Below are 25,406 nucleotides of genomic sequence, written 5' to 3'. Positions count from 1 at the left end.
ACCTGTTGGAATGGTCGCCATCAATAAATCAACAAACAAGTGCTAGTGAGGTTGTGGAGAAAAGGGAACCCTCATGCACTGCTGGTGGGAATGCAGACTGGTGCAGCCACTGTGGAAAACAGTATGAAGTTTCCTCAAAAGCAAAAGGTCACCGGTTCAATTTCTGGTCAGGACATGTGCCTAGGTTTTGGGCCAGGTCCCTGGTTTGGGGCATACAAGAGGCAACCAATAGACTGTCTCTCACACATCAATGCTTCTCTCCCCTCTCTCTTTCTTCCTTCCCCTTTCTCTAAAAATAAATAAATAAACCCTTTTTAAAAAGCTAAAATGGAACTGCCGTTTGACCCAGCAATCCCACTTCTGGGAATATAGCCTAATAATCCTGAAACACCAATCAGAAAGAATATATGCACGCTTGTGTACACAGCAGCGCTATTTGCAATAGCCGAGGTTTGGAAACAGCCCCAGTGCCCACCAGCAGATGAGTGCATAGAAAAGCAGTGGTACGTTTACATGGTGGAATACTACGCAGCAGTGAAAAAGAAAAATCCTACCTTTTCAGACAGCATGGATGGACCTGGAGGGAATTATGCTCAGTGAAATAAGCCAGTTAGTGAAAGACAAAGACCACATGATCTCACAGGAATCTAATGAACACAATAAATTAATAAAAAAAAAACAGAAACAGAAGCATGGACACATGGAGCAGACAGACAGCAGCCAGAGGAGGAGGGGCAACCAGATGAAAGGTGGTGAAGGGACCAACTAAAGAACATGATGTGTGACCCATGGACATGGACAAGGACGGAGGGGTTGGCTGAGGGAGTGGAGGGTGGGGCTGGGTGGAGGTGGGAAGAAGTGTGGGAACCACTGTAATACCATAACATTTTTTAAATTAAATTAAATTTTTAAAAAATTCATCGACTGATCCATGTCACGTTTCTGCTGGGTCTCACTGGCATAAATAGTGCCTGCTACTGTCTCATGGCTGCGATCGTCCCAGACATGGTCATCCCTCGATGCTTGGTGCCTCTCAGGTACGGTCTTGTTTTTTAAAACTTTTTAAAAAGTGTTTTGCTACCTATTATGAAAGTACTTTTTGCCCACTGAAGAAAAAAATAAAGAATGAAAATGCCCTGGCTGGTGTATCTCAGTGGATTGAGCATGGGCTGCAAACCAAAGTGTCACGGGTTCGATTCCCAGTCTGGGCACATGCCTGGGTTGCAGGCCAGATCTCCAGTGGGGGGCGCGTGAGAGGCAACCACACACTGATGTTTCTCTCCCTCTTTCTCCCTCCCTTCCCCTCTCTCTATGAATAAATAAATAAAGTCTTAGGAAAGGAGAGAATAAAAATTACCCTTAATCCCCAACAGCTGGAGTTCACTCTGAGCAGAGCACAGACTACTTCCTGCCAGGCTTCCCGGTGCACATGCGCAGATACCTGTGCTTCAGCCTCCTTTCTAAGTTTTACAACGTCGTCACCGCCACACAGTGTGCTCTGGGGAGCTCTCCACTTCCACCTTTTCAAAATTCAAAAAATTATAGTATTTTCTCTTGCCTTACTTTTTATTCTATTGATTTTAGAGAGACAGGGAGAAAGAGAGGGAGAGAAACATCAATGTGTGGTTGCCTCTCAAGCGCCTCCTACTGGGGACCTGGCCCACAACCCAGGCATGTGCTCTGACTGGGAATTGAACTGGCAACCTTCCAGTTCACGGGCCGACACTCAATTCACTGAGCCACAGCAGCCAGGATGATTGCTTGATTGTAATATGTCCCCTTACTGGGGATGTAACCCACAACCTTGGCGTATCAGGACAACACTCTAGCCAACTGAGCTACCTGGACTTCTGTGCCTCAGCTGGGTGACCAGTGAAGAAAATCTGGTGAGACTCTGCCTCTTGGGCCTATCCCAGTGTCAACCCTGAGAGGTGGAGGCCACGTTCAGGGGTTAAGAGCCAGGATTCAGGAGCCCGACAGCCTCAGTCCAATCCCAGGTTGGCTGCCCCTTCCTGTGTGACCTTGGGCAAGTCACTGCCCTTCTCTGTGCCTCTGTGTCCTCCCACTTAAATGGGGATTACTCATAATTGTCCATATGAAACCCTCAGGGCCAGATGTGTTTTTTAATAGCACCCCAGTGGATCTTATTATAGCCCTTACCAAACGTGGGAACATTTCTAGAGAGGAAGGTTTGAATAGTCACATGAGGGGGATCGATGAAAGGCTTAAATAGCCTACATGAGTTCTGGTCAGGTTTTGCCACGGAACGGGATGTGGTGCCAAAGTCATTATGAAACATCCTCTGGTTTTCTGAGCTCATGGCTTCGAGCTGCAGGTGTTGGAGAAGTATACCGATCCCGCAGGGCGGCTTGGCGCATTAAATCAGCTGGTGCCAGTAGAGCCTTTAGAACAGGATTTGGCACTGAAGACGTGCCCAACGCGTGTTGGCTGCTGATTAATCTTTTTATTGAGGTGTAATTTACATATAAAATGCCCCCGTTTTATGTATACAGCTTGGGGGTTTTGGGTAGTTGTGTTCATGCATGGAGGTACTGCCCCAATTTGAAACATTTCTATCATCCCGGGAAGCTCCCTCGTGCCCCTTCCCAGCTTGTCGCCCCCACAAGCGCTCACAGACACTGCTTAGCACCTCCATAGAGCTAAGTGAATGGGATCTGACCGCACGCGTGCGCGCCCGTGTGTCTGCCTTCTTGCCCTCAACGCGCTGCCCGTGAGATTCATCCGCGGTATCAGGCCTGTAGACAGTCTGTTTCTTTATGAGCTGAACCGCAGCGTCCCACCGTAGGGACGCAGAGAGCCTGTGCTGCCCCTGTCAGGGACAATTGGGCGACTTCCGGTTTAGGCTGCAACGAACACAGAGGCTGTGAGCACCCACCCCAAGCAGTCGGATGGGCCTCTCCCATTTCTCTGGGGAAGAATCTCAAAAGTGTAAAGGCTGGGTCGCTGAGTAGCTCTATGTTTACCTTTAAAAGAGACAATCAGGCCCAGCGGGATAGCTCAGTTGGTTAGAGCATCCTCCTGATACGCCAAAGTTGTGGGTTCGATCTCAGCTCAGGGCACAAACAAAAATCAACCAGTGAATGCATCAATTAGTGGAAGAAAAAGTCAATGTTTCTCTGTCTCTCTTCCCTTTTCTCTCTCTCTCTCTGAAAACCAATTTAAAAAAAAAGAAACAAACAAATCGTTTTTCCAAAATGGTCTTACAGCCATACTCTCCCACCCGCAGAGATGGAGAGCTCTCCACTCCACCCCGTGGGAACTGGGTGCTCATTATCACTGTTACCAGTGTCACTGATGGGTGTCTCCCCTCCCCCACCCCAGGTAATCCGGACGGACACCTTCAAGCACCTGCGGCACCTGGAGATCCTGCAGCTGAGCAAGAACCTGGTGCGCAAGATCGAGGTGGGCGCCTTCAACGGGCTGCCCAGCCTGAACACACTGGAGCTGTTCGACAACCGGCTGACGACGGTGCCCACACAGGCCTTCGAGTACCTGTCCAAGCTGCGGGAGCTCTGGCTGCGCAACAACCCCATAGAGAGCATCCCCTCCTACGCCTTCAACCGCGTGCCCTCGCTGCGGCGCCTGGACCTGGGCGAGCTCAAGCGGCTGGAGTACATCTCGGAGGCGGCCTTTGAGGGCCTGGTGAACCTGCGCTACCTCAACCTGGGCATGTGCAACCTCAAGGACATCCCCAACCTGACGGCCCTGGTGCGCCTGGAGGAGCTGGAGCTGTCGGGCAACCGGCTGGACCTGATCCGCCCGGGCTCCTTCCAGGGCCTCACCAGCCTGCGCAAACTGTGGCTCATGCACGCCCAGGTGGCCACCATCGAGCGCAACGCCTTCGACGACCTCAAGTCGCTGGAGGAGCTCAACCTGTCCCACAACAACCTGATGTCGCTGCCCCACGACCTCTTCACGCCCCTGCACCGCCTCGAGCGCGTGCACCTCAACCACAACCCCTGGCACTGCAACTGTGACGTGCTCTGGCTCAGCTGGTGGCTCAAGGAGACGGTGCCCAGCAACACGACGTGCTGCGCACGCTGCCACGCGCCCGCCGGCCTCAAGGGGCGCTACATTGGCGAGCTGGACCAGTCGCACTTCACCTGCTACGCGCCGGTCATCGTGGAGCCGCCCACGGACCTCAACGTCACCGAGGGCATGGCCGCCGAGCTTAAGTGCCGCACAGGCACCTCCATGACCTCGGTCAACTGGCTGACGCCCAATGGCACCCTCATGACGCACGGCTCCTACCGCGTGCGCATCTCCGTGCTGCACGACGGGACGCTCAATTTCACCAACGTCACGGTGCAGGACACGGGCCAGTACACGTGCATGGTGACGAACTCGGCCGGCAACACCACCGCCTCGGCCACGCTCAACGTCTCGGCCGTGGACCCCGTGGCGGCCGGCGGTGCTGCGAGCGGCGGAGGCGGCCCCGGGGGTGGCGGCGGCGGCGGAGGGGGCAGCGGCGGCTACACCTACTTCACCACGGTGACCGTGGAGACCCTGGAGACGCAGCCCGGAGAGGAGGTTCTGCAGACGCGGGGGACGGAGAAGGAGCCCCCGGGGCCCACGACGGACGGCGTCTGGGGTGGGGGCCGGCCTGGGGATGCCGCCGGCCCAGCCTCGTCGTCCACCACGGCGCCCGCCCCGCGCTCCTCACGGCCCACGGAGAAGGCGTTCACGGTGCCCATCACGGACGTGACGGAGAACGCCCTCAAGGACCTGGACGACGTCATGAAGACCACCAAGATCATCATCGGCTGCTTCGTGGCCATCACATTCATGGCTGCCGTGATGCTCGTGGCCTTCTACAAGCTGCGCAAGCAGCACCAGCTCCACAAACACCACGGGCCCACGCGCACCGTGGAGATCATCAACGTGGAAGACGAGCTGCCCGCCGCGTCGGCCGTGTCCGTGGCCGCCGCCGCCGCTGTGGCTGGCGGGGGCGGCGTCGGCGGGGACAGCCACCTGGCCCTGCCCGCCCTGGAGCGCGACCACCTCAACCACCACCACTACGTGGCGGCCGCCTTCAAGGCGCACTACAGCAGCAACCCCGGCGGCGGGGGCTGCGGGGGCAAGGGCCCGCCGGGCCTCAACTCCATCCACGAACCTCTGCTCTTCAAGAGCGGCTCCAAGGAGAACGTGCAAGAGACGCAGATCTGACACCGCCACCGCTGGGCGGGGGACTGGGCTCGGGCCAGACTGGCGCCCTCCCCGCAGCCCCAGGCCCCTCTGACGGCCGGGGGAAGGTCGGGGAAGATGGGCTCAGAGCCTGTCTGGACCCCAGGGCGGCTGGCCCAGCCACCTACAACAGGGTGGGGCCCCGGGCGCGAAGGCCCCTGGCTCCGGCCTCGCCCCCATCCCCGGTGACCAAGGGGATGCAGGATTCGGAAGGGTCCAGAACCAATCCCCCCACTGTTCCCGGCTTTCCCTCCTGGCTCTCCCCAGCCACTGACCGACCGACCGCCCCAGCCCTCCACCTTCTAGGGGAGAGAGGAGGTTTTTTGAGGGGCATCCTCTCCCCTCACCCCCAACAGCCCTCCTTTTACAGTTCATTTTTTTGCAGTTGGAAGCCTGTCCCCCCACCCCCACCCATCCACCCTCTCAACTGATGAGACAGACGCGTGGTTGTCAGCGCCTCCAGACCCCCTGGCCCTGCCCCTGCCCGAGCCCACTCCGACCCCTGGGCCCCTTGGCTGGGGGTGGGGCAGCCCCCGCGGCCCCACCACTGCCCCAGCCCCCACTCGCCCCACAGACTCTTTTGATACTGAAGGGAGGTTTGCGTCAACGACTACCTGCTCTGTAATTACTTTAAAAAAAAAACACGGAAAAAGTAAAAAAATATTTTTTTTGGTCATGAAAGCATGGGAGAGAGAGAAAAGGAAGTGAATGTGGAGCAAAATGAGAGGCTGTCGAAGGCCCTGCGGGGGCATTGAGACCCCTCACCCTTGACCTTGGAGGCCCTGAGGGGGCTCAGTCACCCGGCACTGGTCCTGGGTTGCCCTGCAGCCCCACTGAGGCAGGTCCCGAGGGCCTCTCCCCACCCCCACTCCTCAGCAGAAACGGTGGGGCCCATATTAATGTCCTGGGGCTACTGTGACGAAGTCAACAACACTGAGCGGCCCAGGACAGCGGGGCGTGTGGTGTCCCCAGGTCAGCATCCAGGAGTCCCAGATTGGGGGCGGGGGTGGGGCTGGCAGGGCCTGGTGCCCTCTGGAACCTGTAGGGCAGGAGCCTTCCAACTTCTCCCTGCTTCTGGTCACCCACATGTCCCTTGGCTGGTGGCAGCTCTACCCAAACCTCCTCCTGGAGTTCTCCCTGCGTGTCCACATCGTCTTCCCTCTGGGCATGCTTGTCTCTGTGTCCCAAGCTCCCCTTTTTTATAAAGACACGGGGCCCTTAGATGAGGGCCTTTCCTGCTGCAACATCACTTCACCTGGACTGTATCCAAATGAGGTCACGCCCCCAGGTCCTGGTAGGGACATCACCATGTCCTGTTGGGGACAGAGTTCAGCCCCTTCCAGAGCCAGACCAGGGCGCATCCGTGTCCACTGCAAACCCATTCGAGACACTGCCCAGGGTGCACTGACGGGGAGGGGCCCAAGGAGTGCCAGGTGCGTCTAGTGGCAGGTGCGGCAGCATAGGAGGGAGCTGCACTTTGTCTCGTAAACGCAGAGGCAGGAGAGACGGGGTCCAGGCCTGGGCAGAGAGTGGGTACTATGCTGTCGCCCAGGGCAGAGAGCTGGCCCACCAGAGTGACAGGAGCCAGCCAATGGGACAAAACCCAGGGGGCAGCTGCTGGTGGGGCCGGGGGAGGCCAAGGTGCTGGCGTTTCAGCCTCCAGAGGGCTGGGCCTGACAGGTCCGCCATTTGTGAAAGGCAGAGACTGATGGAGGCAGCGGGACCACTCAGCATGAGGCTGGGCCATGGACACACAGGGCCGGGCCAGTGAGCAGGCCGGGCCTCAGCCCCATTTCTCCCCTCACCTTGGCCCACCCTGGCCCCCCACACAGTGGCCGGGGGTGTTGCAGGGGACACCCAGGCCCCGTGGAGTTAAGGACAGAGGTGAGGATCCCCAGAAAGCCCTGAGGTCCCCACCCCACAGCATCTTCTCTCTCCCCCACCTGCGGCTCTTAGAGCAAATTCTTCCCTCATCTGCAGGGCCAGCCGCTGCCACCATGGCTGGGGTCTCAGGCCTTATCTATCCGCTCTGCTGCCTGTCGGCTTGGGGCTCCCCCTCGCTCCCTCTTTCATGCTCTCTTTCTCCCTCATCCTCTTTCAGAGCCATCCTGGTTGCCATGGCAACACTGCAGCGGGTACCAGGTGGCAGCTGGGGGCAGGGAGCCGGCACTGCCGCAGCCTCCTCCATTTCCGATGCCAGGCACCCATGAGGCGCGCTGGCTGGGGCTCATTTTGGGGGGCACTCAGCCTCCTCCGGCCTCCCAGGCTTCTCCCTGGGGTGGGGCGAGGGGAGGGACAGTCTGGGGGTGAGAACGCAACCCGGGGAGGGGCACCGGTGGTATGGTGGCCGGGAAGAGGAAGATGAAAGGTGGGAAGTCAAGGTGAACCAAGGGAGGTTCCGGACAGGTGCTGTGGGGAGCGGAACTCCATCTCCCACGAGGCCTTGTGGGGAGACTGGGCGTGACCTGGCCAGGTCTCCTCTGGGCCTCACCTGGTGGGGAGAGTGTGAGGGCCTGGCCTGGGTCGGGGCAGAATGGCAGCAAGCCCAGCAGAGACGGGGGCGGGGGGCGGAAGGCTGGAGCAGCAGACAGACCAGAAATCGACACTGAGACCCAAAGGGAGGAATGTTGGCAAGAAATACGGTGCCAAGGCCTGGGGAGTGGCTGAAAGGGTGGGGATTAGAAACGCAGGAGCAAGGGGACAGATTGAGAGCCCAGAGTCCCTGTCACCATCTCCTCTCCCTGCTCCCAGCCCTCAACCCCCACCCCAAGCAGGATGCAGTTACCATGACAACCTGGCCAGCCAGAAAGGAGGGCGGGGGACTGCAGAAGAAATTTTCCACATCAGCAGGAAGGGAGGAGGGTGTGATGCACAGAAGGAACTGGCCCATACAGTGGGGGCCACGCAGGATCTCTGGGACCCCAAAACATCATGTCCACCACCCCCAGGATTCTCACCCTGCCCCCACCCAGCAAACTGGCCCCCACACCTCTGGGCCACTGTGGGAAAGGGGGAAGGCTTGAGAGAGGCTCAAGGGTCAAATGTCCAAAGATCAGCAGCTGCCCAGGCCTCATGTGTTTGGGGGGTGGGCAGCCAGCAGCTGACAGAGCTCAGAGCCAGACCGCAGACCACCAGATTCAAGGACATGGCCCTGGACAGGGTCCCGCAGAGGGTGGGGGTGGTGGGCTACGGCCGCCTCGGTGAGTCCCTGACTGCCTGGGGCCTCTTCCCCAGGCCCCTTCCTGAAGTCCCCAAAGGCCCTGTGTCCGCCACAAACACACCTCTCGTCTGTGTCCCTGTCTGCCGCCCTGGCTGGCTGTGTCTGTCCACCGCACGGGGCTCCGTCCCCCTCTCTAGGTCTCTGTCCTTTCCTCTGGGTCTTTGTCCCCTTCTCTCTGGATCTCTGTCCCTTCCCCTCTGAGTCACTCTCCCTCTCCCCAGGACAGTCCCTGGTGTCCCACCTGCTGACTCAGGGACCGGAACTGGGTCTAGAACTTGTTTTTGTCTGGAATCGTGACCCGGGACGAATGGCAGGGACCGTGCCCCAGTCCCTGCAGCTCCAGAACCTCGATGCCCTTGGGGAGAGGTCAGTGGCCTTGCTGTGGGAGAGCAGGGCTCCCTGACTTAAGCTCCTGCTCTGGCCTCCCTTGGTGGCTGTGTGATCTTGGGCAAGCCCCTTACCCTCTCTGGGCCTTAGTTTCCCCAAATGTGAAATGGGACAAGCCAATCCATCCCATTTCCCCTCCCAGACCAGGGTGGAGGGTGATAGGCCTCCACAAACTGTGGAAATCTGGGGAGGAGAGGCCTAATACCTCTCCCAGGCCCTCCCCATCTCTCCCCTCTGCCAGGCACCCTGACCTTGTGGTAGAAGTGGCCCATCCCAAAATAATCCATGAATCTGGAGCACAGATTCTGCGCCATGCCAATCTCCTGGTGAGCCCTGCCCCTTCCTCCTTGGCCCCACCCCACTCCAAAGTGGGATCGGTCCCCTGACCTCTGTCCCTCCCACCTTCACCCACCCCAGGTGGGGTCCCCCTCAGCCCTGGCCAACCAGGCCACAGAGCAGCAGCTCCTGGAAGCCTCGAACCGCTGGGACCATGCTGTGTTCGTGGCCCGGGGAGCCCTGTGGGGCACTGAGGACATCAGCAGATTGGACTCAGCAGGGGGCCTCCAGGTGAGCACCTGCTAGGCTTCCTGAGAACCGGAGGGGCCCTGTGGAAGCCCCGGTCCCCCTGACCCTGGCTCTCACTTCCAGAGCCTCCGTGTCACTATGGCCACACATCCAGATGGCTTCCGGCTGGAGGGACCCCTGGCTGTGGCACACCACACTGGGCCTCGCACTGTGCTCTATGAAGGTCCTGTCCGTGGGCTCTGCCCCTTTGCCCCCCGCAACTCCAACACCATGGCAGCAGCTGCCCTGGCGGCCCCCAGCCTGGGCTTCGACCGCGTGATTGGGGTGCTTGTGGCCGATCTCAGGTGAGCAAAGCTGAGCTGGGGGTTGGGCCGGGGGCCAGGCCAGCCAGACTGACCACCCTGCTTGGCCCAGCCTCACAGACATGCATGTGGTGGATGTGGAGGTGAGCGGACCCCCAGGCCCCACGGGACGAAGCTTTGCTGTGCACACCCACAGAGAGAACCCCGCCGAGCCAGGCGCAGTCACCGGCTCTGCCACTGTCACTGCCTTCTGGCGCAGCCTACTGAGTACGACCGGGCCCCTCCCAGGTTCCCACGCCACGGGCTCTGTACTCTGCAGAGTTTGGGTATCCGACTCTGGTTCTGCAGTTCTGATTTTGTCTCCGTCGGTTTAACTTTCTGAATCTCCTTAACCCTCTACGCCATGACTTTGAATCTTTGTATCTCTCTCCCTATCTCTGGCCACTTCCCAGGTCTCTGTCTCCCTCCGGGTCTCAGTCCCTCTCTCTAGGCCTTCCTCCACCCCAACCTGGATCTGTTCCTTCCTCCGGGTGTTTGTCTCTCTTTCTTGGTCTCAGCCTTTCATTCCCCGTATCTCCCCTGCAGGATGCTGCCAGCTTCCTTCCAGGCCGGGAATCCACCTCTGCTGAGAAGTCTCCCGCCCCCAAACAGCCAGAGGACACCCTCCTCTCCTTTACCAGCTCCCCCACCACCATTGTCCTGCTGTTTCCCAGGACTCAGTTTCCCCGGACCTCCCTCCTGTCTCAGTAAAAACTGGAGGCTCTTCTCACTGAAGAGCCTGGTGTCTCTGATCCCCGGTTCCCTTCTGTGACGTCACGCTGTAGCTCGCACAGGGCTACTCCCCACATGGGGGGGGGGGGGGGGGGCAAAAACTCCTGGAAGCTATCGCGATGAGTTCCGTGTTGAGCGAAGGCGAAGGCTTCTATAGGGCGCCCTAGGGATTCCGCGCAGAGAGCGACGGAAGTCGCCCTTCCGCATTCTCGGGGCAGTAGCGGACTTCCGGGCCTTGCCGCCCAGACTTTCCAAGTGAAGCACGAGTCCTCGCGAAGGCCGCCGGGAGTCGTAGTTCGCCACGCTGTGGATGCCGGGAGCTGTAGTCCGCCCCGCCTGCCCAGTCAGCGCCGAACTTCCCGCCCTGCACTCGGAGTCCAGAGCCGCCGCCCAGGGGGATGCGGGAGCCCCTGGTTCCGGGGAGCAGAGAGGCAGGCGGGGTGAGGGGTGTTGCTTGGCAACGAGCGAGCGCCGCGGTTGGGGTGCGTGGGGAAAGGGCTGTTACTTTGTGTCCGGGGAAGGGGCCCTGTTGCCAGGTTACAGGAAGAGAAAACCCTGTTGTTTAGTGACACGGGAGGGGAGTCGTCTGTTGCTAGGCAACCAGAAGAGACCCTGTGATCTAGAGACAGGAGGGGGAAGATCTCTCTGTTGCTAAGTAACCAGAAGAGAGACCTGTTACCTAGTGGGGTGGGGGTTTCTCTGTTGCTAGGTAGCCAGAGAGGGAGCCTGTTACCTACGGACAGGGGGGAGGGGGAGTTCCTCTCCTGCGAGGTGACGACCATAGGACCCTTTCACTTAGGGATGTGGTGGGGGTGGTCCTATGTTGCTAGGTGAGCAGAAAAAGGAGTCTTTTTCCTAGGAATGGGGGTTGGAGTTTCCTGTTGCCAGGAGAGCGACTGGGGAGCAGAGTCAGGGGCTATGCGGCCCCTCAGGCTGCACCCAGCCCCCGCCTCAACGGCAGTGCCCCAGAGCCTGCTGGCAGTTTGGGCCTCCAACCCCAGTCCCCTGAGCACCTTCTCCCGCACCCCACAAGCAGGAGCGGAGGGCGGCATGTCCCAGGGCCCGGGAGCACAGCCGGGCCCACCCTCTGTGTACCACGAGCGGCAGCGCCTGGAGCTGTGCGCCATCCACGCCCTCAACAACGTCCTGCAGCAGCGGCTGTTTAGCCAGGAGGCGGCCGATGAGATCTGCAAGAGGTGACCGTCACCCACCCGAGGACCTGCAGGAGCAGGGCTTGCAGGCACAACCACCCACCTGGATCTTAGCGAGGCAGGGGGCCAGAGCCCAGGGACTTTCTGCTGCCACATCACCTGTCTAGGCTGGACCGTGGGACTCGGCAACTGCATGTCACCTCCCGCACCTGTCCATCCCCAGGGCCTGACCCCGACTCAGGCCTCACCTTCTCACCTCTGGGCCTTCATCCCTACCTCACCCACTCTTTTCTGGGTCCTGGTGCCCACTGCCCCTCTGGCCTCACAGCTTCCCGTTCCTCACCTCCAATCCATTCAGCGTGCACCCCAGCGCTGCCCCTGCCCCTCCCCTGACCACAGCCCTCCCGGGGCACCCCAGCACGCCTGGGAGAAGCCACATGGCCTGAAGTCTGATGTCCAAGGCCCTGGGTGCTCTGCTCCTCCCCACCTGCCTCTGCAGTTTCATATCTTGCTGCTCCCCCAAACCACATTCCTCTCCAGGGGGGAAGGAGCCCCAGGATGATGCCTCCGGGCCTTTGCACGGCCTCTTCTTTCTGCCTGGCATGCTTTCTCATCTTGGCAGCCTACACTGTTCCTGCTCACTATCTGAGATTTCCAGTGCTTCTTTATTATCTCTCTGCCTTATCCCCCTCACACACAAATGCACCCCTGGCCCCAGCTCAGGCCCCATTGTTCTCTGGGCCCTCCCCTCGACCTCCGGTCTCTCCGTTCCAGGCAGGTCCCCACTCGAGCACCCACAGGTGACCCTGCAAACGCTTGCTCACAGCCCTCCCGTGGCCCCCCAGCATCCTCAGGCTGATGGTTGGAGGGCTGGCGCATCTCCCCTGTCATTCAGAAAAGGGGGCAATTGGCTCTTTCACGCCAGGCCCACATTGGAGACCCAGAGTCCCGTGGGAGCCCTGCTCTGAGGGGGCCAAGGAAAACAGATACACAGAAAAATAATACAAGCTTTCCCCTCTCCAACCCCTCCCCTACCCTGCCCACCAAGTGCCCAGGGGGAGAACAAAGATGCTGTTGTCACCAGAGAGACAAGTGGTGGCTGGGTGGCCCTCCTGGGCTAGGGGACAGTGGGGGGCAAGGCTGGGGGTAGGAGCATGAGAGATGTGGTTGGAGGCAGGTGGCTGAGAAGGGGTCGAGGGGACTGAGCCTAGGAGGCCACAGGGACCTGACCATGTGGGATCCTGAAGGCTGAGGGGCTGGGGTTTTCTTCTGGGGTGACAGGCACCCGGGAGGGCTGGGAGCAGGGGAGGGGCAAGGCGAGCACCAGATGCAGAAAGAGACCCCAGGCCCTGCTAGACAGGATCTGCAGAGGGGAGACTGGAGGCTGGATGAGGGTCCAGGTGGAGGAGGAGGCGGCCTGGGAGGGGAGATGTGGATGGAGGGCAGGGCTGAGAGAGTGGGGGAGGGGTGGGCAGGAGGGATGAGGCCTGGAGGTTGAGGATAAGGGAGAGTTCAAAGGCTGAGCAACACACAGACCCTGGGACGCTCATGCTTGGGGGAGGGGGAGGCCTTTCTGGGGGCCCCAGCTCAGGCTCTGACCACCCCCCACCCAGGTTGGCCCCAGACTGCCGGCTGAACCCCCATCGCAGCCTCCTGGGCACGGGCAACTATGACGTCAACGTGATCATGGCCGCCCTGCAGGGCCTGGGCCTGGCCGCCGTGTGGTGGGACCAAAGGAGGTGGGACCCCGAGCACTGCTGGGCATGGCACCGTGGGCGAGGGGGGAAAGAGGGAGGGCGGGAGGAGGGGTGGAGGGTTTGCATGGTGGGTGGCAGATGAAGGGTGTGGAGGGGCAGAAGGATGTGGGGGGGGTGCCTCGATTGTCGATGGGTGTCGATGGATGGGTGATGGGAACGTTGGTGGGAGAGAGTGACTGACTGGATGGCGCACAGGTGGCTGGATGGGCCAAGTAGGTGGCGACTGGGTGGTGGGCTGCAGGAACGGGTAGGTGAGTGAGCGGCTGAGTGGATGAAAGGTGGGTAGTTCACTGAGGGGCAGTGGCCAGCAAACAGACGGTGGGGTGGACAGGGAAAGTGGAGGAAGCTGCGGGGGGAGGAGTTTGTGGGTCGGTAGCTGGCTGGACAGTGGCTGATAACATCAGTGGGCGAAGGGCGTTTGGGATGATGGGTAGTAGGATGGTGGATGGTGGTCAGGCTGAGTGCAGGAGCTTCGGGTGGGGTGGGGGGCGTGGATAATGGACGAGTCGCGGACAGCAGTGTGAAGGGTGGGTGGAGAATGGGGTGGACGGTGGTTGGGGCGTGGGTGGGTGGGTGGTAGTATGATGAACAGTAGACAAGATGGTTGGCTGGGCGGTTTTGATGGGTGCGCGGGTAATGGATGGATGGGTGCAGAAGGAGTCCGTGTCAGGTGGGTGGGCTGAGGAGAGCCCGTGGGTGGCTCGGCAGCCTGTGCTGCTCCGCCAGCCACACTCGCTCAGTGACGTTGTGCCCTGACCACGCACTCCTGCCCTGCCACACAGGCCCCTGTCCCAGCTGGCTCTGCCCCAGGTGCTGGGGCTGATCCTGAACTTGCCCTCACCTGTGTCCCTGGGGCTGCTGTCCCTGCCGCTGCGCCGGCGGCACTGGGTGGCCCTGCGGCAGGTGGACGGCGTCTACTACAACCTGGACTCCAAGCTGCGGGCACCCGAGGCCCTGGGCGATGAGGATGGCGTCAGGTAAGGGGAGATGACGGGCCCCTCACCCTGAAAGGCGACACCCAGGCCGCCTGGGCCTCAGCCTTCCCGTTTCCCCGCCCAGGGCTTTCCTGGCGGCCGCCCTGGCTCAGGACCTGTGCCAGGTGCTGCTGGTGGTGACCAAGGAGGTGGAGGAAAAGGGCTGCTGGCTGCGGACGCACTGACCCCACCGAGGACGGATCCAACCACAGCTGCTGGCCCAGCGCGTCGCTGAGAGTCCACGCCCAGCTCCTGCGCAGGGGTGGGTTGGACCTCACTTTACTGCCTTGTGGGGGGGCCCCCCCGCCAGGCCCTGCCCCGCCCTGCCCCGCCCCGCCTCCCAGTGCGCTGCTGCCTCAGTAAAGCTGCTCTTTTGCTCCAGCCTGGCCTGACCGGCGTCTGCCTTGGGGCCCCTTTCCCTCAGCTACCCCCGTTTCTCAGAGAAGCCGGTCATCCAGGCAGGCCCTGGCAGGAGCCCTGGCACTGGCTCTCTGCTGCCTCTCAGCTTTGCAGCCGCCTGTGGGTCACACTCCCCTGGGCCTCAGTTTTCCCCCTGCTCTCGTGAGGCCCCCTGTTCCAGCAGGGGGGTGGGGGGCAGAGTAGGAGCCAAAGATACGTGCCCTCTGGAAGGCTTGGGGGGGGGCGGTGTTGGGGGTTGGAAATCAGTGCCGGGAGGAAGCAAGGGTTTATTTCTGGACTTGAGATTCTATTCCATCGATTGCAGTAATGGTCCTAAAAGACGGCCTGGCCCTAATCCCTGGAAACTGGGGATACATTTGGTCGCCTGACAGGGTGCTGGAACCGGGCACTGAGGTTGCTGGCAGCTGACCTTCAGACAGGGAGAGTGGCCCCTGCACTCCGGGGAGAATCGTGGGGGCCCAGAGAAGCAGAGAGGGAGCAGGAGAGGAGTCGAGGAAGATGTGAAGAGAGAAGTGGGGTCCAAGGGGAGCGAGGGCCACAACAGGCAGGGACGCAGCCTCCCCCAGGCCCCAGAAGGCCCGTGGCCTGGTGGGACTCGACTCCCTGGGCACTGCTGACTGTGTGTGTGCTATAGGGCTGTGGCTTGCTGGCTGGTGGGGGTCACTCAGGGTCGTGGGCCTCACAGAGGTGTCACTGAGCACTGACCAGAATCGAGGGGAAGGAGAGAGCCACGGGCAGGTCTGCAGGAAAAGCACTCAAGGGAGGCTGAGAGAGCAGCTGGTGCAAAGGCCCTGGGGCAGCCATGTACCTGTGTGGAGGAGGGCAGGGCAGGAGGGGAGGGCGCAGAGGTGATAAAGGGGGAAGACAGTCCCCATGGCAGCAGCAGTTTTGCACAGAGCAAGGACAGGCTCCCATTAGGTGTCTTCTCCACATGGTCACCCGATCAGGCCCGTCCTGGTCTGTGTCCTCCCCCTCGGGGCCTGCTGTCCCCTCTGGCAGCTCCCTTGTTCTGTCTGCTTCTCCATAGTCTCCTGAGCCCCAGTCCTGGGCGGGGCCTGTGCATCCAGCGCCTGCCCACGCCAGCTCCCAGGCAGGGAGGAGAACGCCAGGGGACAGACAGGAAGACCACCTGCCCCGTTGGGGGGGCGGGGAGGCTTTAACAGGGGTCTCCTGGGGCACTTTGGGGGCCAAGGAAGGGAGGGGGCCAGGCAGGCTGGCTGTGGAAGGCTGAGGCGCTCTCCAGAGGGCTGGCGGCAGGGGTTGGGGGGGCGGGGGTGCTTTCCAGACTTAGAAGCAACACCCGAGACATGGACCGCTGCAGGAAGCGATGAGCCCTGTGGTTGTCTGAGGTGCTGAGAGATGCAGGTGGGTCCTAGCCAGGCCCGAACTGGGGGCCTCCAAAGGTGAGCTGGGGTGGGGGCGGGTCAGTCCCCGGCACAGAAAGACCCTCTGGGCGTGCTTGGCAGACGGAAGGCCTGGAGGCCCTGGAGGAGGCTGAGGGTCCAGATGGGAGAGGACGAGGCCTGAGCCAGGACCCTGGGGACAGAGGAGGTGACAGAAAGGACAGGTCTGAGCCTGGCAGGCTCTGGGGTGAGGGGGACAGGAAGTGAGGAAGGTTCCCAGGGGTCTGACCCTGAGACATGGGGGAAGAGCCGTGGCTTAGGGGGACCCGTGCTCAGTGGGGAGCAAGGGGTGTGGCATGCTGGGTGACCTCTGGGGCGGGATTAGGGATAGGGTTGAGGGTCAGACTGCAGGGGTCAAGGCCTGTCCTGGGAGGCACACGTGTGTGTGTGTGTGTGTGTGTGTGTGTGTGAGAGAGAGAGAGAGCGCGCGCGCCCAGGGAAGGAAGCAGGTAGAGGGGCCTGGGCAAAAGCGGGGCCCCCCTTAGGGCTGGGCAGAAGTGGGGGGCTATGAGGAGGTTGTGGGCTAGGAGAGGCAGGCAGGGCCCAGCTTGGCCCTGACACCCCAAAGCAGGCAGGGCGCAGACACCAGCCTGACACACCGGGGAGAGCTGACCGCTGGCCACAACTCAAGGACAGGGACATGGAGGATTCCGGTTCCCAAGACTTCCACAGGTCAAAGGGCAACTTGTAGAAGCCAACAGCACATGAGAGAAAAAACGCCTGGGGTGGGGTCCCAGACACCCCAATTCGGGGCCAGCCCCCACAGCCCACCCTGCCCTGCAGCTTCCTCCTAGGGCCTTCCTCCCTCTCCGCCCCCCCCAGCTGGCTCCCTGACTCCAGCCTGGGTCTCTAAACCCCTGTCCCCTGCTTTGTGTCCAAAGAGGTCTCACTCTCTGGATGTTTCTCTCTGTCTCTTGGCCCCTATCTCTCTGTGTCTGTCTCCCTGGGCCCTCCGGGGGCCCCCTCCTCCCTCTGCGCCTGTCGCCTGTCCCACCTGGCCCCAGACGGCCTGGCCTGGAGGAGACTCCCTGAGTGCTTCTATTCTGGGCCCCGAGTGACCTCCCCAGGTGCCTGCGCAGCTGTTCCCTAATATGGTCTGAGTGGGGAGCCAGGGAGGGGGGGCTTGGGGAGGGGAAGGGTCCGGGCTGGTTGGCCCCCCTCACTCTCTCAGCCTCCTCCTGGGCAGGGAGCCAGCGCACCGATTGGGTGCTTACCGTTTGCTCCTACAGTACACAGGCACCCCACCTGCTAGGGCCCCCACTTCACTTGGGAGCAACTCGGCTGTCCCTTGCCCCAGGGTGCCCAGCTACACAGGTTTCAGAGCTGGTGGGGGTCTGGGGATGCCAGTTGCCCATTGTGGGTGTCCCACGCAGACCTGCAGGGGCCTCTCAGCACCCACCCCAGTTGCAGGAGGGGGAGGGGCCCTGTGGTGTCACAGCAGGTGGGGGGGCGGGGCGGGGGAGGACAGCTGTCCCTTGCCCTGTGGTGCTGACAGCTGAGGCCCGATTTAGCTTGTGGAGCTGGAGGCTGACCAGATATGGCAGTGGGGGGAACAGCCCCGCCCCTGGGGCGCCCCTTAAATCGCCTGGTCAAGCCCAGGGGGTCACCGACGGCCAGGCCAGGTGAGAGGGGCACATCTTTCCTCGACTTCCCCCGTCAGCAGCTCCGGCCCTCTCCAACTTTCTCTCTCCATCTCTGTCCCTCCAACTGGCTGTTTCTCTCCTCCTCCCAGAGTCCCAATCCCTCTGCCTCTGGCCTCCCTTCCTGCCCCACCTCTCTCATCTGTCTTCCCGGCTCTGTCCGCCTCCCTCTCACTGTGTCTTTGTCTCTCTCTCTGCGTCTCTCTCCTCATCTCTCTTTCCATTTCTTTCTCTCCCTTTCTCTCTCCCTCTCCCTCTGACCCTGTCTCCCTATCTCTGTCTCCATCTCTGTCTCTTCCTCAGCCCTCTCCTCCTTGTCTACCTGTGTTTCTCTTGGTTTCTCAATCACTCCCCCTTCTTCCTCCTTCCTTCCTTTCTTTCTTTTTTTCCCCCTCTTTTCTCTCTCTCTCCCCCTCCCTGACCCCTTACCCTTGACCCCACCTCCTCCCCAGCTCCCCGATGCCGCCTGTCGGGCCCTCTGCGGTGGTTTCTGCTGAATAAAGCTGCTTCTGTCCTCGCCTCTCGAGCTCCCCTGCCTCCTTGTTCCCTTCCTCACTCCTCTGTCTCTGAGCTCAGCGCCCCGGCCCTGATCCCAGATCCCCGATCCCCGGCGGGTGTGGGGCAGGAACTGGGGCCACGGCTGGTGTTGGGGGTCCTCCTTCCCAGAGACAGCAAGACACCGAGGCTGAGAGACAGACTGGGAGTTGGGGGACAGAGACTGAGAGATGCAGAGACCCAAAGACAGGGAGAGACAGAGATTCAGATATGGGACAGACAGCAGGACCCCGAGACCGAGAGTAAGGCGCGGAGATAGAGAGGCCGAGAGAGGCTCAGAGACGGAGACCCGGCGGTGGCCCAACCCCTCCCTCCCGCCAGGCCGTGCCAGGCCACTGACAATGCGCCCTTGTCCCGGCTCCCCCGGGGCAGCGGGGGTGGGGGAGGGTGGGCTGGGCCTGGGGGCGGGGCCGCCACCTGGAGGCCTCCACCCTCAGCCCCATGCTCCTTCTCCGGCCTCCCTTCCCAGTCTCCACCTGCTCCCAGCACCGACGGAGCACCTGCTGAGTGTACCGGAAATACCTCCTGGCCGGTCCGGGCACCCTCGAGTCTCCCCCGCCCCGGGCCCCCACCCCCGTCCCTTCCTGTGCCCGCAGCTTGTTCTGCCCTCCCCCGTGCTTGCGGCCCCCTTCCTCGGGGTAAATGAGCAGCTAGTAAATTCCTGGTGTCTGCCAGGCAATCTCCGCACACTGCCTCTGCGCCTCAGCCTCCTCCTGCTCTCCCGCCCCCTCCGCCCTGCTTCCTTTCCCTTCCTCGGGATTGCCCGGGCCTTCCCTGCGCAGGAAATAGGCATTTACGGAGCACCTACTGCGTGCGCACCCGGGAGCTCACACTGCCTCCTCTCTCTTTCCTGCCCGCACTCTTTCCTTCTCTCTCTGCTTCCTCTCCTTTCTGACTTTCTGCCCCTCCCTGAGGAGGGAATGGACACAGGTTGAGCACCTACTGTGTGTCAGGCAGTTCACACAGCCCCTCCGTCCCCTCCTTTTCTCCCTGGCCTCTCTGTTCTTCCAAGGCAAGGAGCCCCCATTTACTGAGCCCCTACGGTATGCCAAGTGATGGCCTGCACTTTCTCTCTCCTCTGTACCTACTGGGTGCCAGCCAATCTTCTCACACTCCCCCTCCCCCATCAGTTCTCCCAGTTCCTTCATCTCGGACTTCTGTCCCTTCTTTCTGCTCCCTCAGCTCTCACTTGGAGAAGAAAGCAAGACAATTACAGAGCACTTACTGTATTCCAGACAGCTAACACCCCACCTCGTCTCCTCTTCTCTCTTTCTCCCTCACTGTGTTCCCTGGGTCCCCTTCTGGAGAAGAGCACAGGCATTTATTGAGCACCTTCTGTGTGCCCCATGATTGGCCTGCACTGCTTCCTCCCACTTCAGCCTCTCCTTTGCCTGACCCCTCGGGGTCACCTGGTCCCCTCTGCTAACAGGCCTGTTGCCTCCTCTGCACGCACCCTCCTTTCTTCCCGTCTGTCTCTGGGCCTTCCTTTGCCTCCTGTTGTCTCTCCTCCCAGGTAGACAGTGTGCACTTATTGAGCGCCTCCTGTGCCCACTGCCTCCCCCCACACACACTCTCTCTCCCTCAGTTCCTCTCCTCTCCTTGGCTTTCTCAGCCAGCTTCTCCCACTCCTCTGGGCCTAGCAGGCAATCCCCAGAGGAGGCAACAGGCATGTATTGAGCACCTGCTGTGTGCTGCTCCCTCCCTCCTACATGGTTTGTCCCTCACTGCCTGCCTCACAGGCTCTGTTCTCCCTCTCTGCTTGCCTCCTCCTCTGGGCTGCCCTCCATGCTCGCTGCCAGGGAGGGGAATGAGTACTTATTAACTGCCTACAATGTGCCCACTGCATTATATAGATTCCTTCCCTCACAGCTTCTCCTATTCATTCTCTCTGCTAGGGTTTTCCTCTCCTCCCTTTCCTGTTCTCTTCTTCTAGGAAAAGAGCTAATACTTAATGAGCACCTGCTGTATGCCTGGCCATTTCCACCCACATCCCTCTCCCCTTAGGCTGTCTTTCCTTCCTTCCATCCTTCCTCTGTGGAGGTTTCTTACCCCCTTTCTCACTTGTTCCTTCTCTCCTGAAGATGGGGATGGTGCATCTATTGAGCACCTACGGTGTGCCAGGCTCTTTGCAAGCATGGCCTCCCCTGCTCACACTCTCTTCTGCTCCCCACCAGGAGAGGAGGGGTCACTAATTGGGCCCCAGCTGTGCGCTGGGTGATTTACACACACTGAGGCTTCCCCTTCGGCCCTCTCTCGCCTCCCCTGCCACCTCTACCCCATCGGTTTCCTCTCTTCCCCTTTTTCTTCCTTCTCAGCATTGGAAGCTCTGAGCTTGCAGACCTAGGGGGTCAGGAGTCCTCTAGGAGAACTCAGGTGGCTGTAGAAGGGGCCTGTGGGTGGCGTGCCGGGGACGGCACATTGGAGCGCTGGTTTGATTTCTTCGTTGTGAACAATAACAGTCTCTCCCCAGTGGGGCGGGGGTGGGGAGGGGGGGCTGAGTGAGACAGCGGGAGGGAGGAAGACAGAAGGTGCTGGGACAGACCCTGGGGGGCAGCAGCACCGACTCTGCCCTGGCCGGCCGGCCCTGAGTGGTTACCTCTCCCCGCCGCTGGGGAAGCAAACGGGGAAACTGAGGCTCAGATGGGGACGAGAACTCAGCCATCCAGGCTGGGCTGTGGCTCACTGTCTCCGTCTCTCTACCTGCCCCTCCGACCGTGAGCCTCTGCATCCCTCCCCGCCCCCCATTCTCTGGAGGGGCGGCGCTCTCTCTCTCTCAACTTCTCTCTCCTCTGCCTCTCTTTGATTCCCTCTCTGCCTCAGGGTCTCTCCCTCCCGTTCTCCTAATCTGATTATCTCTGCACACCTCCTTCCTTCCCCTTCTGGGCTCTGTTCCTGTCACCTCGTCTGTGCTCCTCCCCCATGCGGATCTCCGCATCTCTCCACTGTCCCTCTGTCTTCCCCCCTCCCCCCGACACACACAGGTTTTCCTCACTCCTCCCACCCCGCCCTCCCCCAACCCCAGGTCTCACCGCTGATTCCTCTGTATTTCACCCACACGCTTCCCCGCTGCTTTTCCCTGAACCAGGTCCCCGTCCTCACCTCACCTTCTCCCCCCGAGCCCCCACCCCGTCTCTGGAAGCCACCCCTCCCTCCCCCAGCCCACCGCCTGTGGCGGGTCCTCTGCGCCCAGGTTCGCCCTCCGCACCCCGCTCCCCGTCCGGCCCGGGTCTCTCTCCTCCGGTCCCCTCGCCTCCAGTTCCCTTCCTTCCCCGGGCTCCTCACGCTGCTACCGGCCGAGTCCCTCCCCTTCTCCCCCACGGGGGTCTCCTCTGTCCTTCCCAGTCTGTCCTCGCCCCTGGACCTTCTTTCCATCGATTTTTTTACCCCCCACTCTTCCCTCCGACCGGACCTTCAACCTTCGCCGCTCCCTCCTGCAGGCACTGCCCTTCCTGCCATCCCGTCCCGGCCCCTCACGGCCCTCCTTCTGGCCCGAGGGGTATAACCCTCCCTCTCTCCCTCCGGTTCCCTGTCCTCCGTCTTCCCAGAGAGGGTCTTCCCACAGCGGCTCCGTCACTCTCTCTCGTCTCTGTCCCTCCCTCACCTGGTGTCTGTGGCCGCCCCCTCCCCCTCGAGGCGGTCACCCCTGCCCACCCCCACCCCTCCCTGTCCCCTGCTGCCGCTGCAACAGCTGGGAGGCCCCGTCTGACGCCAGATAACCCACAGGACAGGCGGCCGGCTCTGCGTGCTGGCGACACTCTTATCCCTCCTGCGAGCCGACAGCCCTGTGATCGATGTGATGGTTTATGAAGCTCACTCCACGCCCTGCCAGGTCCCGGACCATCCATGGCGCCCCCCCGCCGCCACCGCAGCTGTAGCATTTCTCAGTCCACAGCTCCTGGGACCGGGACCAGGGGACAAAGGGACACGGCCCCTGACTGGGAAGGGCGCGTTCAACTTCCCTTCCCTCTTCTTGGTCCCCTCTTCTTGGTCGTTCTGGGTCTCCTGTCTCTCCTCCTTTTTCTCGCTGTCTCTTCCTCTCCCTCCCTGTCTCTCCCTGTTTCTCTCCCTCCCTCTCCCCATCTGTCTCTGCCTCTCCATCTCTCTTCCTGTCTCTCCTGCTCTCTCCTTGTCTCTCTCCGTCTCTCTCTGCATATCTCTTTCTCTGTCCCCCCTTTTGCTGCCCCCCTTCCCTTCCCTTCCCACTTTATTCACCCAGCTCCTTGCTCTGTCACACCTTTGGCTCTGTACAGCCTCTCTTTTCCCACTTGTGTTTTTCTCTCCCTGGGTCACAAAAAAGCCCGAGGGGCGGCTGCCAGGCGGTGGAGTTGAAAGAGGCCTGGGCAGCCGGCTGTGCCCCGACTCTGGTGGACCACTGCCCCCCCCCCCGCCGCCACGCTGCACCCCGGCCTCGGGCCGCTTCCCACCCCTCCTCACTGGCCCACTCTCCCGGCCTCCTCTCCCCCTTTCATCCCCCTCCGCGATCCCTCCACCCGGGCCTCCGTCTGGACCTCCCCCTTCCCAGCCCCCGGAGGTGCTCGCATGCAGGTGCGTGCCTGCCCGAGCTCTTCCCCACTCAGCCCCTGCCCCCCTCCCACCTGAACCTCCGCCCTCTCCTGCTGTCCCCAGCCCGTCACCCACGCCTGCTGACACACTCTCACTCTCCGCACCTTTTCCCTTTGGCTCTGCTCCGCGCCCTTGTCTCCCCCTGGGGCCTCTCCTCTGCTCACACCCTCCCGCTTCCGCCCGGTCCCCACTCTGGCTCCCTTAGCAGCCTCTCCTCGTCCTCCTCCTCCAGGTCCCCTCTCTGCTTCCCTCTTCCTCTTCCTCGTTTCTCTCTCCCTCGCCGAGCTCCTGGCTCTCTCCTTTCGCTTCTCTCTCTCCACACTACTGTTTTCTTTTTCTGTCCTGTGTTCCGGCCTCTTTTTTTCCTCCTGCACCTGCTCTCTGCCACCTTCAAAATCACTTGCCTTTTAACCCCTGTCCCCCATCGGCCCTCGAGTCCTGCCCTCTCCTTTCTCCCTCCCTGCCCCCTTCTCTTGCTGTCTCACAGCCTCTCTTCCTCCCCGCTCTCCTCTCTGCTCTGACTTGAACTCTCCCTCCTCCTCTCCATCTTCCCCGGTCGTCTCCGGCCCAGTCCCTGCCCCCCCCCCAGCACCCCACTCAGGCCTCCCTGGTGCCGTCTGGTCTCTCCCTCCCTTCCTTTCCTCAGAGTGGCCCTCTTCCCCTCATGCTCCCCTCTTTCTATTTTTCCAGCATGTTCTTGCCCCCCCTTCCATCTCTTTTCTCTTTCTCCCTCTTCCTTTGATTTCTCTTCTCTCTGAATCTCTCCTTTTCTTCTGATCTCTCCCACTCTCTCTTCTATCCCCAGATTCTCTCTTCTCTCTCCCCCCTCCCTTCTTTCAATCCCATTCCTTTTTCTCCTCCATGAACCCGTGGCCTCTTTTCTCCCCCACCCGAGGGTTCTCTCCTCACCAGCCTCCCTCACTCTGTGCCTGTGTCCCCGCCCAGCCTCTCTGTCTTGGGGCCCCTGCCATCCCTGCATCCTGTATTCCCACCCAGGGCCAATCCCCCACCCCCTCAGTGTTCTGAGGTTCCCAAGTTCGAAGCCAGAGGCGGGAGCCCATCCAGGGCTCCTCGCAGGCTGTGGGGGCGGCAGGCAGGCCAGCATGGAGCGGGGCTGGCAGGCGAGAGGCCCTGGGGTGGAAGGACCATTGTGACGCCTGTGTTTTCTCTCTTCTCTGCCCGTCCTGCACTCTGGACATGGCCTGGAGGAGTTGGAGCTGTCCCAGGCCCGGGAAGGAGGAAGCAAAGAAGAACCTCAGAGACAGGGACCGAGTTGCCTAAAGCCACACAGCATGTAAGTGGCAGGCCCAGGGCCTGACGGGCCTTCCTGGGGTTGCTGGGAATCGGCTCCTTCTGGACTCTGCTGACCCCTGAGCTCCCGTCCAAGCTCAGCGAGGAGAGGGCTGCCTCCTTTTTGCTCCATTCTCCTCCCCGACCCTCCATGGTCTCTCTCCTCAGGCAGCAAGGAGCCCATTGGCAGTGGGGAAGACAGAGAAAATAGACACCCAGCTGTTCCTGAGGAATAGCATCTGCCAGGACAGAGGCTTCGTGGGAACCCGACCTTCCTAAAGGACCACCTGCTCCCCCTGCAGGGCACTTTTCTCCACGGAGGGGGACACCTGGGTCTGCTTGAGGCTTGACAGTCTGCGTGAAAGCCCCCATCGCCACCTAGCGGCAAATAGTGGAACTGCAACCCAGCTGTATTAGACCTGGGACTAGCCCCCCAAACACAGGACTGACTAGAATGCAGGATTGGGGGGTGGGGGTGGCGTTGGTGGGTAGAGAGGGCAGAGGGAGAATTTTCAAAAGCCTGTAAAAATAAAATGTACTCCTAGTCAATACACATACTCAGCAAGGCCTTGGATGCCAACTCACACCTCTGGACTTCATGTATTTTCCAGTCGTTCTGGGTAGAGTTCTGTGTTGCCATGGAAATGCATATGGGACTGGGCGGGGAAACGAAGGAAGGTAGATGTGGTGAACACAGTTTGACTGGGAGCCTACTTCTAGGAACTGGGCCAAGCTGAATTTGCTGCCTTTGTGATGAGGCCGCTACCCCTCACTGAACGGAAGTGGCCCCAAAGGCGAGTGACAGCTGAAGGGACCCCGCCAACGGTCCCGACCCTCACCGTGGAGTCTCTCAGATTGGTTAAATGCAGGCGCCCACAGAATTGCTTCCAAAAGCCACACGCTACAGTGCACAATGTAGGGTAGCAAAGAGGCTTTTAAAAATACTAAAATTAGCCTTATGCATTTTCAAAGATTTCATGCAGTTCAGCGCTAAGGTCACTTAAATGGCGATGCAAAGGCCTAGACAGGGAAAGGGGGCTTCGCTGACGCAGGGGGGCAGGCGACATTTTGTAGAGCAAAGGAGGTCCTCCAAGGGGTGAGGCAGGAAACCGGGAAGGGGGGCCATCACCTTGCAGGTGCTGTCCCATCGGAGACCTGAGGTCGGGGGGCTGGGGCGGGGTGGGGGGCTCTGAGCTCAGTGAGGACAGAAAGAGAGCGGGGCTGTGGGGAGACAGGTGGGGTG

General features: G+C 60.9%; 3 protein-coding genes and 1 long non-coding RNA gene across 9 annotated transcripts in view; 3 read left to right on the top strand and 1 right to left on the bottom strand.

Annotated features, from left to right (window-relative positions):
• Positions 1-5,881, top strand: part of LRRC4B (leucine rich repeat containing 4B) — a 36,762-nt gene extending 30,881 nt beyond the window's left edge. For both annotated transcript variants that reach the window (XM_036012611.1, XM_028529529.2), the window contains exon 3: positions 3,343-5,881. In XM_036012611.1, the coding sequence (XP_035868504.1) occupies positions 3,343-5,187 (1,845 nt within the window). In that variant the 3' untranslated portion in view covers positions 5,188-5,881. The remainder of the gene's footprint in view (positions 1-3,342) is intronic.
• On the bottom strand, positions 262-24,019 carry LOC118497605. The gene is made up of 3 exons (XR_004900142.1): positions 23,884-24,019; positions 10,371-10,381; positions 262-277 (listed from the first exon to the last, which is right to left on the bottom strand). It is a non-coding gene; the product is annotated as an uncharacterized LOC118497605 (long non-coding RNA).
• On the top strand, positions 7,537-10,399 carry ASPDH (aspartate dehydrogenase domain containing). Of its 3 annotated transcripts, none has more exons than XM_036012613.1 (7): positions 7,537-8,272; positions 8,647-8,791; positions 9,054-9,138; positions 9,230-9,379; positions 9,461-9,681; positions 9,752-9,906; positions 10,225-10,399. In XM_036012613.1, exons 1-7 carry the CDS (start codon positions 8,137-8,139, stop codon positions 10,266-10,268), a joined length of 936 nt encoding a protein of 311 aa, XP_035868506.1. In that variant the 5' UTR covers positions 7,537-8,136; the 3' UTR covers positions 10,269-10,399. The 3 variants fall into 3 exon arrangements, with proteins under 3 accessions (XP_035868506.1, XP_035868505.1, XP_028386321.1); XM_028530520.2 differs by lacking the exon at positions 7,537-8,272 and adding an exon at positions 8,324-8,405; XM_036012612.1 differs by lacking the exon at positions 7,537-8,272 and adding an exon at positions 8,318-8,405 and having other exon boundaries at positions 8,647-9,138.
• On the top strand, positions 10,631-14,551 carry JOSD2 (Josephin domain containing 2). Of its 3 annotated transcripts, none has more exons than XM_028529692.2 (5): positions 10,653-10,850; positions 11,447-11,606; positions 13,175-13,300; positions 14,101-14,295; positions 14,378-14,551. In XM_028529692.2, exons 1-5 carry the CDS (start codon positions 10,721-10,723, stop codon positions 14,475-14,477), a joined length of 711 nt encoding a protein of 236 aa, XP_028385493.2. In that variant the 5' UTR covers positions 10,653-10,720; the 3' UTR covers positions 14,478-14,551. The 3 variants fall into 3 exon arrangements, with proteins under 3 accessions (XP_035868508.1, XP_028385493.2, XP_035868507.1); XM_036012614.1 differs by having other exon boundaries at positions 10,653-10,892; XM_036012615.1 differs by lacking the exon at positions 13,175-13,300 and having other exon boundaries at positions 10,631-10,892.
• Positions 24,020-25,406: the final 1,387 nt, after the last annotated feature.

This window comes from Phyllostomus discolor, chromosome 12 (genome assembly GCF_004126475.2).
Source record: "Phyllostomus discolor isolate MPI-MPIP mPhyDis1 chromosome 12, mPhyDis1.pri.v3, whole genome shotgun sequence".
Classification (NCBI taxonomy): domain Eukaryota; kingdom Metazoa; phylum Chordata; class Mammalia; order Chiroptera; family Phyllostomidae; genus Phyllostomus; species Phyllostomus discolor.
This window is presented reverse-complemented; position numbering and strand designations above follow the sequence as displayed.